General features: G+C 36.9%; 1 protein-coding gene across 2 annotated transcripts in view; it reads right to left on the reverse strand.

The window, feature by feature from the left end:
* Positions 1–1203: 1203 nt before the first annotated feature.
* The window catches only part of SEL1L (SEL1L, ERAD E3 ligase adaptor subunit), a 37108-nt gene continuing 21710 nt past the window's right edge, over positions 1204–16601 (reverse strand). The window contains exons 13-21 of one of the 2 annotated variants that reach the window (XM_027673022.1): positions 16334–16411; positions 15135–15197; positions 14307–14394; positions 13909–14057; positions 13189–13354; positions 11597–11668; positions 9846–10018; positions 6338–6466; positions 1204–5171 (exon numbers count right to left, since the gene is read on the reverse strand). In XM_027673022.1, coding sequence (XP_027528823.1) covers positions 4968–5171; positions 6338–6466; positions 9846–10018; positions 11597–11668; positions 13189–13354; positions 13909–14057; positions 14307–14394; positions 15135–15197; positions 16334–16411 — 1122 coding nt within the window. In that variant the 3' untranslated portion in view covers positions 1204–4967. Of the gene's footprint in view, positions 5172–6337; positions 6467–9845; positions 10019–11596; positions 11672–13188; positions 13355–13908; positions 14058–14306; positions 14395–15134; positions 15198–16333; positions 16412–16601 lie in introns of both variants that reach the window. The other variant, XM_027673016.1, reaches the window with a different exon arrangement.

Here is a 16601-nt window from a genome sequence, read left to right on the forward strand (position 1 = left end):
ACACGTAGGCTAGTGACTTTTTTCCTCATTAATTCTTGAGGAATAAAATAATTGAATTCAAAAATGCCATTAAGATCATGACAATTTAGAGAAGAGGAAGAACATTTTGGCATTACACCAAATAACACATTCTAATGAAATAGGTGTTGTAGGTTTACAAAGTATACTTTCCATTAATATTTTAATTTTAATTGAAGTGGTTTTAGTCTTAGACTAAGAAGAATATAGCAACATAAAAAACCAAACAAAATCAGGAAACCAAACCAAACATACTAGTTTTTGATGAATTCTGTGGCTCTTTAAAACAAAAAACCTCTCCCACCGCATCATATACCTGGTACTCAACTCCCACCACAGAAAACAACTCCATATTGACTACAGGCTACAAGTGAAATAAAGTATCTATACTTCTGACCCCACCTCACCTGAGTACATCACCAATCATATTTTAAAACACGGGCTTTTTTGGAAGGTGATGGGTGACCTCACTAAGCTTGAGCTTTATCAGTTCAACTCAAGCTGGTTTTAGTACCAGCAATTCTGTTTTTACCTGCAACAAGTGCTATTGGCAGCAGCAGACAACACAGGAAGACTCTAAATACTTCAGAGAACTATGTAACTTGGGTTGATGCCTGAGACAATTTACCCACTGATGCCTTTCCTAGCCATTATCATTGCTACCCCACTGTCCTTCTCCCCAACTCACAAGCATACTGGAAAGCAAATCAACATAATGTATTTACAAGGGCGGACTCAGTCTCAACAGCTGGAGTCTGGAGGGATGAATGGGTCAAAAAAGGCCTAAAAAGCAAGAAAACTTGTCAGCTTGGAGTAGTGCCTCCTCCAGTTATGAATTTCTAGTCACTGAGTTATCCCTCTATTAGGACTGAAAATTTAGTACTAATGCTAAAGTTACTGGTCACTATTCTTGAATCATACAGCAGTTCCATGTCTGCCAGACATGGCACAAATACTGTACAGAGGGCAAATTCCTAGCACAACTGAAGATAAAATGCATAATTTCCCATTCCCCCTTTTTATGCCACCCCTAAATTAACAGATTAATTTTTTGGAAGAAGAATTCAAGTGAAATAAGTGTGAGAATACTTATAGGAAGGGATGCATTTAACAGTGGCACATACTGATGGCACATGACTAACAATTCACATCCTCTGTTATCATAACCACTGTGAACACTGAGGGTAACCACACAGGTGGTATCTTTATTTCACAAGATTAAAGATACAGTACAAAATGAATCTGTACATCTTTCTATTAACAGAATTTGTTTACACAATTATATTACATTTGACCAGCCTTTATACTGATTTTAAATACAAAATAAATTTACAAAACTCCTACAAGACCCTTTAAAGAACTGCAGCTGATAAAAACAAAGGGTTCCCCCCAATAGTCCCTATTTGCCATATGTATTTGCAGTAGTTCAAATCAAACTAAATCTTTTCAATTTAATATTCTCTGAAACAAAAATAGAATTTCAGTTTATTGTTGCCTATGAAAAAAGAAAGCAACTTGCAAAGGTGAATGTGATCCCCCCTTTATAGGCCAAAACTAGCATATAATAGGTGGAAATTAGATAATGCATAGTCTTAAAAAAGTCCTTTCAAAAGCCACATTTTAATGTTCTTCTCCGAAAAGAATAACATTTGATAGCTTCTGTGTTGGTTTGCTTTTTTTTTTTTCTAAGAGCAGCTGACTTACGGAAGATGACTAAAAAGTGAGTAAAACTGTCTCATAAGAGTTTCATGAGGATGTTTGTATCAAAGGCTTTACCTTCTATTACATTGTCCCATTACATTTACATTGTGATGGACCATATAAAGCAAGGAAAGTTATTTCAACAGACAGCTCTGGGGCAAGTTTCAACACAGTGATGTACTAGAATCCTGTTTTCTCAGCAATTCAGCATTTCTTTCAACCAGCAAGAACAGATAGTGTCTTTGATTAATAATTTGAGACGCAGAATAATGTGTCCCTCCATATTTTCCCACAGTTTTCCTACATATAGAAATCCCACCAACACTTACTGCTCTGTGCATGGAAAGAAGAGCATGTGTTTGGGAAGGTCAAATAGGCAGGCTCTGGCCTATGTTACTACACACAAAGAATACAACTTTTCCATTCAAACCATGCTGCACACCCAGAAAGGCTTCTCTTAAATCAAGTTTCCATTCTAAAATACTCCTGCATATAAACTGTAAGACAACCTGTGCGCTACCAAAAGGGAAAAGTACTTCACTGCAGTAAACTGAGCAATCCAGCTCCTTTAGGAAATAGATGCTTGATTAACTGAGTGCACAAGATACATATTGCTAGTAAGAGTTAAATATACCTCCCTCAAAATGCAAGTTTCAGAGCAGAGTAGCAAGGGATTGTCACAAAAACTTAAGTCGTGGTGTAGATAACTGATTTAGAAAGCTTATTCATTTCTTTAATCCCTGAGTTAACTCACCATTACTTATGGTAAGTACTTTTTTTCTTCTACCACTGCATTCAAATGAATGTCATCTGAAAAAGTCAGTGGTAGTAATTTGGTAGAAGGGAAAAAAGCAGGAGAAAGACTTCCTTATTGCTCCTTCAAAAAGCAGTTCTTTAAAGTGAAGTAACTCGCTGATCTTCAACCATATTCTTCTGCTGATTTCTTGGGATGTAAAAATGCATCAGATTCAGTGAAAGTCATCTATAAGACTGTCACATAGCAGCAGTGATGAGAGATTCTCATGCAAATAGGATAGAGCTTCTAGAATTTAGTTCTAATAGATCAAACAATCAAAATATTTTAATTATGCAGTAATAAAATTGTTAAACATCCTAAGAGACCAATACCAATCAACCAATGGTATTTAACTGAAAAACATTTTCCATATAATCCTTAATTTATTCATGCCAAGTTAAAAAGAGCTATTAAGTGACAGCGGCAAAAATACTTCAGAAGGAGTGTTCAGAAGTCAAGGATATCTTAGAAATGCAGCTGGGGAGTGCTGTACATTTTAGACATGACATATAAGTTCAATACTGTCCCATCTGCTAATGATGATTAAGACTGAACAAGACATTCCTCTACTACATGCTGCAAACCTCCAGACTAACACGAAAGATTTGTCTTCACATAACCAGCTTAAGCATTTTGAAGTACTGAGTTCTACTTAGTCCCTTTAATACTAGCCATCCATGACATTTCCATTCACAAAAGAATGGATTGTTTATCTTCTATCCCAAACTACAGATCTACTGTGCAGCAGTCTCCTTACAAATGTACCAAGTATGAAACCATACCAAAATCTCAATTTGAAATAAAATGCATTGATATGTTGTTGCCAATCCGCTGGAAAAATACTTGCATGAAAGGAAGCCCTAACCTTTCAACACAACAGCTTTTGTCAGAAAGCAGCTAAAGCCTCCTCACTTGTATTTCATTCAGCTTTGAGACTACTTTTCAGAGGGTTTAATGCTAGTATAGAAGCAAATATTTAACTGCTATTGGTAAATAAGAACAGACACTTCCGCATTTCATGCTTCTAAACTGCTCAGCCATTGCTTCCCACCCCCAATCCCAGAAATTATAGTTCAGTGAAAATCGTTACTAAGTGAAGATTCCTCTTGCAATCTTAAGTCCTCAGTCCACAGGTCATATTCTTTACACAAATTAAAAGGCCTTTACACTGACCTGGTGACATCAAGAAGCTATAAACCTAGTCTTCTTTCTCTTTGGATTTTCTTGTTACAAGGATGGCCCAGCCAGAGACATTATTGTGACTTTCACACGTATATCAGGTATAAAAGAGATTGGCAACAGCCAGAGAATGCTGTAGCTTTGGAGTAGCATCACTGGCATAAAGCCCACGCCCTTTTGTAGAGAGTATGCATTTTTGTGGCCTTTTTTCGTAGATGCATTAAGCAGATGCATGCATGAGATACACACATATCTGTCTTGCAGTGCAAATCACTGTTGAAAAGTAAATACAGAACTTCCAACTCTAAAAACAAACAAAAAAGTCAGCTAACTCACTGAGATTTCTTGCTCTGTCCATTCTTCAGTGTCTGTAATAATACTGGAACTTTCTGTAATCTAGACTCAGCCTTTTTGTAAGGGCAAATTTACATTACTTAGGAACACTACTAATTTGGTTTTATGTCGTAAAATATTGCAAAGTACACAGGCTCCTGAAGTTTTACAAGTATGTGAGATCTGGGCACCGTGGGGACAGTTTTCAGCTGATGAGCTTTACAGATTCCAATCTGTCCCAATCCACCTCATGGACTACATACTGTCTGCTGAGAACTGTCTAATCTAAGGGGAAAGAGGAAAATACTCAAAACAAAAAAGCACAAATGGAGAGTGGCATGTTTACTGGCTTAGATCATTGATAAACTCTGTAAAATTATGTTAAACTATCCAAGACAGCATAAAAGACCAAAGTGTAAGAAATACGACAAAGTAATGAAATAAGAACTATAGAAATACTTGGGATGCAGATCAGAATATAAGTTCATGACAGCTCCAGTCTTTTTAGAGTTTGACTATAGTTCAGCTTCTTGGACTTAAATTGGCCACAAAATTATTTATTATTACTTTTATAAAGGGCAACTGCTATCAAGCAGGCAAAAATCTTCCACTGCTAGCCTTCTGTCTCTTAGGAGATGAAAAGGACTCTGAATAAAGAGGAACTAGATACAGCAGGCAACATTTTTGTAGTAGCACTCTTGTGTTTCCACAAAAAAAGCAATAGTGTTATTCCATTGGCACTGAAATAACATTCAAATCAGTTTCAAAATAATTTTCTTATCCCTGAAAAAAGGCATCACTCTAAGCAGCTTTCAAACATTTTTTTTTTAAAACTTTTTTGCGCCTCTTTTGGGGGAGGGACTGTTGATCCAAAGTTCTAAATTACAATGAAAATTGTTCCTTTTGGAAAAATCCAGTTCTTTCACTGAGGCTTTTGTTGCTATTGTGGTGGTTGATGCTCTGGTGGTGGTTCCTGTTGAGGCACAGCTGGCCGCAGTCCTGCTGGTCTGGGAATCGCTTGGTGCTGCCTTTGTCTGTAAGCTATAATTGTTCCCAGAAGCAAGGCGATGATAGTCATAAGGTAGAGGTCCCACTCAGGCCCCAGTAGCTGGTCCATATCAATATGTGAGAATACCTCCCTCATCTAAGGAAGAAGAAGTCCACATCATCATGTCAAAGAACACGAATGGGAAGCAATTAAATTTGACTTGTAACATTTTTCAGGTACAAGTACCAGTTTTAAAATTTCAATAGCTCTTTTCCTCTCTGAAAATATAGCATGGCGTCAGTGACATTCTTAACTTCCAGGAACTCAAACACCAATAAGACTAAGAGCCATGCTATATAGGATGAGCTATTCTATTTTGTGTTCTAGAGATGAAAGCTTTCAATATCTAGCTTTGTGGCTTTGACGTAAATGACACCATTAAGCCTTGGGACACCTGGGTGGTACAATGCTGAGGTGAGATACAAGGAAATTAAAGTGACTTACTGCTAGTTTTGACTGAAATGCCTCTTTATCAGATCCCACTTGCATAAGCATTAGCCAACATACACTTTATGCTTCACTACTATGTCTGATGATACCACAAAGTCACTACCAATTTAAATCTGCATCAGCAGACTTAAAACTTGGAAAAGCTGTATTCTGCATACTAGCTTTTGTGAATGCTACATAGGTCTCAAGACTGCATTTTGTCAAACTTAGCTGAATTGCCTGAAACTTCCATAATGTTTGAATTTATTAAGTAATCCAAAAAGGCAGTAAGATGTCAGACTACCGAGAAATATTTCAGACACTATATGGAAAAAATTCACCTTCTCCAGGCAAATATTTTTTTCCAGGGCCATCACTCTGCATAACAGCTAAACTATCTAATACAAATAACATTTTTCCCCTCATAGAACTCTAGTGGGGTCATTACAGCTGAATATAAAATAGCACGAAAATTAGGGGGACAAAAAATATTTCTCTTTTTCTGAACAGCAATTATGTCAGTTAAATCTGTTTAACTTTGATAGCAGATGGTCATGGATAAGAACAGTCAAACAGGAACTGGGAAATTCTCTTCAAGGAGAGAGCAGCACAGAAGAAAACTGGCTGTGCATGTTTCAATTTCACAGTTACATAAGTAAGAATTAGGAATATCAGCTTCACTTACATTCTTAACATCCAACAACAAAAAACACATCTATCCGAAGTTTACAGAAGGCTCGAGTAAGACTTCTACTTAAGTAAGATTACAGCTCAAGCTTTTTTCTAAAATGGAAAACACATCTGCTGCTTTCTTTTAATTCTGCATTACTTACATTGATTTCTCGTACATACTGCAAGGAATAAATCACCCCAAGCTTGCAAAGTGCTAGGAAGACTGGAACCTGAGCATCTGGGCTTGCTTCAGCTGCCATGTCATAAAATCGCTTTGCAAGATGAATATCCTAAAGTTAAGAAAATTCAAAGTTCAGTTTTGAAGAACTTGAAAAATTAACCATTTTTTTTAATAAGGGATGTTAACCTTTGAATAGACAAGTAAAAGGAAGCTTAAATTTGAGGATGAAGCTATTGTAACTCATACCAGAACTGAAGCTCAGATATTAGTAATAACGTATTCAATCTATTCACTGTAAACAAGGGTAAATATTTAAGTAACCCTACTACACTCTAACATCTACAACACCACACCAGACATGAAAGACTGAGAAAACCCAAGTCCCAGAGGAGTATGCACCAGCATTTCCTCTCAGTTATACTACAGTATGTCTGCTGCATAGTGCAGCCTCTAACCATTTCTGCACATACACACAAATTAGATTTTACTCCTTATCCAAAATGCACACAACTTCCATTAGTGAGGGCAGCAAAAGCATGAGCACAAATAGAGAGCAACTTTACAAAGAGCTTAAATTAGTGTTCTCTTCTGTGGCAGTTGAAACAAGGTGGTGACTGTAACAGGAACAGAGGATACGTGTACCTGAATAGTTTAACTTTCCGTGTTTGGTGTTTTTTTGGCTCTGCTTCAGATACATACTATGCAATGTTAGGATACCTGGATACAAACTGTCTATGTTCACCCACTACTGGGAAGGACAGGCCTGTGGAAGACTTACCTCTGAAAGTGTTCTAAGCTGGACACATAAAGTAAGAGAAATCTCCAGGACTTGATGCCACATGTTCATTTTATAATTTTATCCTGATTGTGATTACCATAAAGATTTTCTGCTCATTGATACAGCAAAGCTTAATTCCATAACACTTGTGGAAATCACAGTATGAAAATTCACACATAATGTGAATGTGATGTAGTAATTAATGTTTAGTGTTTTAATTCAATAGAACAACTCATTGGGCCTGGAGAGTCTATTTTACGTATAACTACTTAAAAGAGCTTCCTTATCTCCTTTGTACTATGGTAGTAGTGGTGGTGTAAAAGCAGATCCTAAATTATGGCTCATTTTCATTTCTAATCACTTCATTCTGCTTTTGCGCTTAGTTATTCACTTCTACTTGACAGAAAAGTGACAGATGTAGAAGCCTGAGCTATAAGCACACAAACAGCACTGAAATACCATGCCAAATCTTAAGAGAAGACTGTAAGAAAATTAACTCATTTTTGAGCAGTATATGGAATCAGTCTTCCTTTTGACATGTAGCCTCAGGCATTGGACAACATTAAATCTACGAAGAGTGTCTAAGTGTACGTATGAGATTCCTGAACAGGCTTAATATTTGGCATTGAACCTGGTATGAGTTTGAAAATCATCTATGTACAGGAAGTGTAGCATAAAATCCTATATGTAAGAAAGACTAGTTTTTCAGCAAGAGAGAATAAGGCAAAAGCTGTTTGGTGAAAAAAGGCAACCCAAAACCACATTAAGAAATACATATTTATACAGGATCATCCAGAATGAACAGTGGCCTGAATTCAAGTTGTGCAGGCCACCTTATTGCAACATCCTCCCTAACTCTGGAGTGTTTGCAATCTTAATGACATGGATATAGGTGAGGGGAGATTTAAAGTACACATCCCTTTCTTCAAAACACTAAATCCCCAATTTTGTTAGATACAATCGTGCTAACTGTTTATATGTCCCTTCCAGAGGCCTCTAGTGGAAGAAGACTTCAGTGGTAGACATCCTGCTACATCAGGAAACACGATTTTAACTCTCAGTCATTACAGCTGTGCTCACAATTCAGTCATTTCCATTCTAGGAAAGGAAAGCCAAATATTCTTCTGCTTCATGCAAAACTCAGTCTTAGCCTTTTTCAGAATATCCTAGCCCAGTCCTAGCCTTATCTAGTCAGTCCATTCTCTCACCTTACAGTTGTAAAGTTTTAGAACACAGCAAACAAAGACATTGCATATCCAGAATTATTAAGACTGGGTTTATACAGGTAATTTCCTTGCTCAGACATTCTCAGTGCTCCTTTCCCATACGTATACTAACTATCTCTATTTCCCTTGCAGTTCAACTCTTCATTCCATAGTGGATCTGTAGGAGAGAAAACTATTATTCCTCTGCATAAAGCAAGGCTACATATGCTCATCACGAGCCCCTGTGCATCCATTTCAGCTCTGTGTGTAGCCATCTTCGCTTCAGGTTGGAGAACACTGTGCAAATGACAGCATTAGGACTCATTTTTCTCATTATGCTGAACATGAGGTAATAACATTTTCAAAGTTTTTAATACTTGCTCTAAATTGGGTTGCATTCAAGGCAGAAGCAAAATACAAAAGTCCATGTCTGAAAAGATTTTTTTAAAAAGACAACCTCCAACTTTAGCACAGTTGCTTTTAGCTGCTGGTTAATTTTCAGAAGTTAACTTTACTTTTGAGGGCTCAGCTAAAAAGAGAAAACAGTCCTAAAATAAAATTTGAAAATAAACTTCAGGAAGAATGTAGTATATTGTATCACCACTTCTACATCTAGATTATTAAGCATTTTTCAAATGTTGATTGCTTGCTGCTGCCAAAGTAACAATACTGACCTAAGACTTGCTCTTCATTGATCTGACCTTTTGCCAAGAATTTAGGGGAAAAGAAGCAAAAACTGGTCTTTTAATAGACCAACAGAATAATTAAAAGGCGCATACCTAGACAAAAGCCAAAGGTTGAAGCTTATTGAAAATAAGGAAAATTAAGCCATTACTTACTCTTTCAGGTCAAATTACTACTAAATTTGTACATTAATTGCATGAATTCATCATACTTTAAGGTAAAGTAGGCTGCTCAAAATTAGTATGCAATTGCTAATTACATTATTTTGACACATACAGAAACACGTTGCTCTGGATTCCGTAAGTTAATTAACTCATACAATACACCATAGGCTTCCCAGGAGAACAGATACACTGTCTTCTTTAGGCAATGTAGCTGCCTGACTTGAAAAACCACAGCTAAAAATCACATCCTTGGTGGTGCTTATGGTTTGTTACCTTGTTTTCAAAATGTCATGATACAGGAAACAATTAACCCAGTGTTTCAGAGGATGAGAATAATCTCACGCTAAAATACTTTTAGGCTGGAGTTGATTTGCATTCATTTTACTACACTTCGAAGTCTTGAAAGCATTACTTAGGCATATGGCACTCTTTTTGCCAATATTTACAATTTTGGGCTAGTGTTTTTCCCTGTCTACATACCATTTCCTCACATAGTTAAGTGTGAAGTGGATATACATGTCCATTTCCCATTGGGAGACGTACTAATTCCCATTAAGTGGTTATATAGTAACCAAAGCCCAGTAGTGGTTAGGGACTTAATCTAGTATTAGTAAATGTACTCTAATGAAACAGACTATCAGGGTACATCTTACTCACCTGCTTGATGCCCAATCCCTTCTCATGCATGTAGCCCAGATTAAACATTGCTTGAGCACTGTGCTGCTGTTCTGATGCCAGCCGATAGTGAATAAATGCAGTTTCATAGTCAACATCAGTACCAAACCCATAAAAATGGTAATCTCCAAGTTTAATTCTTGCAACAGTATATCCTATAAATCAAGAATCAACAAAAAAAGATAAAATAGCTAAGCAAAGAAACACTTTTGGTTTCCTACGAAGATGCAATAGGGGCTTTAGTATTACTTTCCACAGTTTGCATAAACTGTTTATCTTTTCCCCTTCTCACATAAACAGCTCTCTTTTTTTTTTAATTAGGTTTAGCTAAACAAAACACAACCCATTTCTATTTGCAGATAACACCTTTTCCTAGTAATCCTACCAAGGTTTTTATTGCCATTAAGTGGTATTAGCTGAAAAGGCATAATGTTGTTCAGTTATAGTCACTTATTACAGAAAAACTTTTTGTTTGCTACATGACCATTAAAGGCTTCAACTTTGTTTTTAAAACAGAGTCACTGAAAATTTTAAACAGAGTGCCTCATCATCATTTGATAATTGAATACTTAACCATTCCATCCTCTCAACTTCTTAACTTTCTGCTAAAAGCCATGAAACTCTGAGAATTTGCATGATACACTTAATCTCTGACATGAAAACCTAGTAGACAGACAACAGTGTAGATGCACCCAAATGAAAACTAGAGACCTCAAGATATTTAATCATTTAGTTCAGTTTTTCTTATTTTAGGATAGGATCACAACTTGTGTTGCTTGGACATCAAGACTGCATTCTTCATTACTAAACTTTGCTTACTTTGAATAGGAAACTGCGTTTCTTAGAAATGATGACAAGTAACAAAGTACTCTTTAGATTTTGGATCTCTTTTTCTTTTCAAGCAGGTATTTTTAGAAAAGTCAGTGTAAACATTCTTAATGCTGTTTAACACTGCTCTATAATTCCATATGGAAAGGCAAAAGAAACGTATATTTGTGTTTTAGCACTTTTAATCTTCAGAATCACAGAAAGGCTCCAACCTGCAATCATATTGCAATGACACTAAAGCTGACAATGGAGCAAAAACACCAACTACACTATGCGGAATACAACTTTTGTTGAATAGAAGGAGGTAAGCTTTTCCTCCATGTTTCATAAAAAACCATGAAATCAGACATTAATGACTCTACTAAACTTTCCTGTCTGACCATTTGGGAGGCACTCTGGCCATCACACTCCCCCCACCACAGACTATTAGTGCCGGAACCGTAGCCCCTTGGCAGTGGACGGGTGCCCTGCCTGACTCCCTACTCATGCCACCCTCCCACAGTCAGAAAAGCTTTCCTTACTGGCTCGACTCCAGGTTTCCCAAAACAGTGTCTCAGATGCCTGAATCCTTTAAACAATTTAATAAGGACACAGTAACACAAAAAGCAGCTCTAGTGCCTCCAGAAGGAACCCTGAATAAAGGAATCCCTGAGCTTTTATACCCTCACAGTCTGGGATCATCTCTCCTGCTGTGTCTCTGCTGTGTCAGGTCCCCTGCCTGGTGGCACAGGTCCCCATGCCCTTTGTTGTGCAAAGGGCTGGCAGTTCATGGTCCCTTGCCTCAGGCTCCCACCACCCACAGCTCAATTTGCAGCTTGAACTGCAGCTGCACACTGAGCTGCCTGCACAGAATGTATTCCTCAACATAAAAATAAACTGATTGGAATTGTGAGGCACAGACATACCTTGAGAAGCTGCTCTATTCCAGTGAAGCAAAGCTCGAGGATAGGTTTCATTTTCTCCTACTATGCTAGCTTCTTCTAGAGAAGAAATAATTCAGTTAAATAGGATCATGATATATGAACACACAACCACAAAATAACCCCCATGCTTATAATTCAGTGTGCTGAAATAAATTAAAATCTTGAAGCAATCTGTGTTAGAGCATAAACAAGATTCATCTGAAATTTATAAAAATGCCTTTCATTCATATGGCCTTTCCATTTATCTGCCCACACAAGAGCTAGGAACAAATGATATAATTTCATCTGTGGCTTACCACGTGTCTCTCCCATTCCTGTTGATACATACTTGAGGAATGACAGAAGATGCAAGTCTCAAGAGCACATAATTTGCACTTTGATAAAGCTGCACTCAAATACAAGGCTAAAGTATAATCTATTTTAGTCTGGCTACCTAAAACCCAGGACTAGTCAGTAAAACAAAGGGCTTAAACTCATTACCCAGCCACAGACCGCATGTTTTACACAGCAGTGCTTCTGCTACTTCAGAAGTTGTCCATGTCCTAATTTGAGGGGTCCTGAACTATCAGAGTTCAGACAGTTCAAAGGATTTAGAACCTTAATTTCTACTGTAATTATGGTTTCAGCTGTACTATCTCACAGTTGACACGCAGATTTTCTGTATAAAGTGTAGTAAATAATTTTAAATCAATCTCCAGTTGAGATGCAGATATATCTGAGTAATGACAATCAGAATTTTAACCCAGGGGAAAATGTTATTTCTTTGCAAGAATGCACTCCCAGCCAAGACTGTCATTACTGTAGCTTATCTAAAGATGATTCCCTCAGGCACCTTTGAAAAACATTACCTGAAAATGAAGCTGTTAGGTTAGTGTATCAGCCACTAATAGCTTTCTATATAAGATGTAAAGCTGGTAATGATACCTAGATTTGATATTGAGAAAGTTTAAAATACAGGGTCTTGCAGTTTCTAGAAAGAATTGTCACTTGTACTTCCCCTGTTTCTCTATGACTTCAAACTCTAACAAAACCAAGTTCTAGACATCTAGTTCCGGTAAGAGACATGGGACAAGTTTTTTTCAAATCTAACAGAACCAGCTGTTCAGCTCTTTATCCCTGCTACATGGGTAGTATGAGTAAAGTTACAAAAAAAGAAAGTGCTGAAAAAAGATTCAAGAGAAAGAACAAAGAACACTGAGACTTGTATGCATAGTGCAGGCCAAAGGTAAACCTAATGCAATTCCTACTTTTAAGGATGTGTTTAGGAAGTCCAGGGAAGAGAATATTCAGCACTGTGTAAGTTTCTAAAGATTCTCTCCCTATGCCATTTTAAAATCCCTAAGTCAGAAATTTAATGTATTCTAATTTTTAGGCCAGAAAGTCATCCTTAGAAGTGAAAATGAAAACTGATTGTTTTCCAGTGCAAAGAGCAGGAAAGAAGACAAGAGTTTCACTGAAGTTCTAACTGAACAAGAGCTATGTAATTGTATCTTCAAGCATTCTAGTGTTCTACTAAATGGGCTACTGCAGACCAACTCCAAAAAAACTTTTACAGTACAAATTCAGATCCTTACTCTGATCAAGTATGAAAGCAGCATTGCTTTGAGCAACTTCATAGCCTTGTTCTGCCAGAAGAAGATACTGAACCACCGCAGAATTTGAATCACCATCTTTATAGCTGTTGTAGGCAGTCATCAGTCTTTCAGACCAACGCCCCCGTTCACATACATTCTTAAACAACTGTGGAGGAAAAAGGAAGGGGGAGGATACTGGTTGTCAGGAACTTCAAAAATTTAGGTTTTGCAAGAAGTAAACCTTTAACATTCTGATGCCTGTTCAAAATATTTATATTTCCCAGGAAAAACGTGATAGACAAACTCAGCTGCTTCAGACAGGCTTACTTTAAGGTACAAGTTACTAAGCAAATACATGTCAGGATTCAGATGCTTACTCAGAATTATTCTTTAATATCTTAGCTTTTTTGTTACATTTAAATTCAGGTCTAAATGAAGAATCTGGTACTTATAAAATACTGATGCTTGCTTTGTATTACATTCTTTTGATTTTCTTTGAAGTTAATAAAGCAAATACAAATCTGACACATCAATATAAATAAAAACTTTTCTCATGAAATACAAAGGAGTCTGCTAATGTATCACTTTGCCTTTTGATAGCCTTGACTCTACAGTCACTGGTGGAATTTAGCTAAGACAAATGTCCTATATAAACTGATTTGGTTATAGCCAATCTTTTGCATTCAGTATTATTTGACCTTTATAAATGGATGACCTTACCTCAACAGCGGTATGGCAAGATCGCATCACTCCAGTGCCAGTAGCATGCATCTGAGCCAGGTTATAAAAAGCCAGAATGTGGCCACCCTGGGAGGCCAAGTTAAAATATTTCAAAGCTTGTTTATAGTCTTTCTTCACTCCAATGCCATCTAAGAGAAAGAATATGTCATTGCTATTTATTTCTCTTGAAAAGCGGAGTTGTATGAAATACAGTACTTACTCTTTAAAATTACTCAAGAAAAGCATTGTGAAAGTGTTAGGAAAAGGCAGAAGAAATACAAATTCAATGCAGTAAGTCCGTTCTACATGCGGTATGTGCACACTTGTAATGCCACCTAGTGAACAGTGACTGAAAGGGCAGGTGCTTAGACCTGGTAAATCGTTTTGATGCCACTTACTGTAATACATGGAACCTAGTTGAAGTTGTCCATCAACCCATCCCTGTTCTGCAGCCTTCTGGAAATACTTCAGTGCTAGCTCATAGTTCTGCAGGAAGATATGGTCCAGTCATTAGAGCCTTACAACACACCACAGTTTAAGAGAGAAAATATACATATGCACATGTGTAGGGACTGATCTATATTACAGAAAATTACAGCAAGATCTTCTAGTGAAAATATTCACCTGGTCGAAATTTGGAAACAAAAAATGTCTTAAGTCTGTAGCTATCTCAAAGCTGGCATCCTCATACAGCATTGCTATGAACAGTTACGCTTAACAGAACAGAAGCTCTGCTCTGTTTCTAGAACAATTAATTTATTTCCTCAACTTTGGGCTAATTCAACTTTTGACTATCTGTTTGCATAGCTAAATATAAAACATTTGACAAGAAACCTTGTGGGAGTGCAATAAAGCAAATGAACTAATTAAAAGTTTCCAAGTGTTCCTCCACTTCCACAAGACACACAAAATGGGGACAGTTAGTATTTATTTCACAAGAAAATTAGAGACAAGTTCAAATCTCCTGCCAAAATGTACACCGCTATGCATTTCTAATAACTTCAGCAACATTTTCAAACTTATGAGAGGGAACTCAGCGTGCTTTGTAGCTGCTAATTCCACAGTGCATTTTTTTTTATATTACAGATTTCCTCAAGGAGTTTTCAGAGTAACAGAAATCTTCACAATTAAGCCTTCTACAGCATTTCCCTCCAGAGAAAAAGTTTGTTGACAACAAAAAGTCACACAATCACCTACGATTAGAAAGATGAGTGTCAAAAGCTTACCACTGGAACACCTCTTCCATAGAGGTAAGCCATTCCTAGTCCACTCTGTCCAACCGGATTACCCTGAAAACACAGAAAAACACTTCTGCAAAGAAAGGCAAAACCTACAGCTGACATCTTTCAAAATTGGTATGTTTTAAACATCACTAAAACATATAAGCGCTCAAGATAGATTTGGTTTGTATCTTTGCTCCTAGTAACAGTTATTGAGGAAGGAAATAGCATCTATGGTAAACTTTATTCAATAACTACAGATGATTGACAGGGAAAAAAAATTCAGTATTACTTATGAAAGTCTACTGTGCCCTTTTACAGTGTCACACAAGATGCAGAACTCATACCCATAGAAAGATGGGCCATCAATAGCTTAGTCATCTTTAGTTTTTCCAAGTTTGAAATGCTATGGAAGCTCCCAAAACAACTCCAGGAACTCCAAGAATCTGCCTTAAGGGCAGATTGTTGGGTGTCCTGTGGGCTGCATTACTAACCACTGCCCCTGCAAAAAAATGTACCATGGCATTCCTTCAGAGCCAAGACAGGCAATGGGGCACATCAGAAACCTTCAGTGAATGTAGGAAATGAGCACAGTGAGAGATCCTTACTTTAAGACAGAGATGTGGAACAACATTCTAATTGTGAAATATAAGAACCACAAAGGCAGTTATCTTGCAACAGTCCCTTCAAAACTTAATATACTGTGTTTCATGTGCTAAACATTTATTTTAATATTAATAAACATTATTAACAATAATTATTAATAGTCAGAATTACATAATATAATTAATTATAATTAATATATAATTAATTATAATAATAGCATATTAATAAATATTATCTATTTACAAAAAATAAGCAAAAAAATTCGTATCAGTGCACTGTAAATTCCTGCAACAACTTCGGATTAACAGAAACTAGAACTTCCCAAAATTTCAGACTATTTAGGTGACAATATTTCATACTGATGTAAGAGACTCTACTCATAAAAGTTAGACTCCTCATGCTGAACACAGCTTCATGAAGCACTATGGCCAGAACTGGAGGTGGTTTTTGACATCTTAGACAAGCAAGGTCTAATTATGGGTTAATCTGGGAGTAGGCGTGCACACATGGAAGGGCACATCAAGAAGCATTTGCAGCATTTTGAAGCTAATCAACGTCTTAGTGTGCATGCTGTATTTCTAGCTTACAGATAATCATACCATATCAGCAGCTTTCTTGAAATACTGAAGAGCTGTTTCATTGCTCTGAGGTACAACATCACTTCCTTCTGAGTACATCTGAAAGAGAAAAGCATTATTGAAGAACAGCTGAAGAAATCAATTTAGCATGAAGATCATGAAGCATCTTCACCTTGCATATGAGAGGGAGTCTAATGTACTTACACTACTCTAACTACTGCATTACTGAATAATCATTAAAGAACTTGGCCAGAAGCAGAAAATACATCTCTCTGCTGTAAAATTTAGA

The sequence above is a fragment of the Neopelma chrysocephalum genome, unplaced genomic scaffold (genome assembly GCF_003984885.1).
Source record: "Neopelma chrysocephalum unplaced genomic scaffold, ASM398488v2 Primary Assembly neopelma1_24, whole genome shotgun sequence".
Lineage (NCBI taxonomy): Eukaryota > Metazoa > Chordata > Aves > Passeriformes > Pipridae > Neopelma > Neopelma chrysocephalum.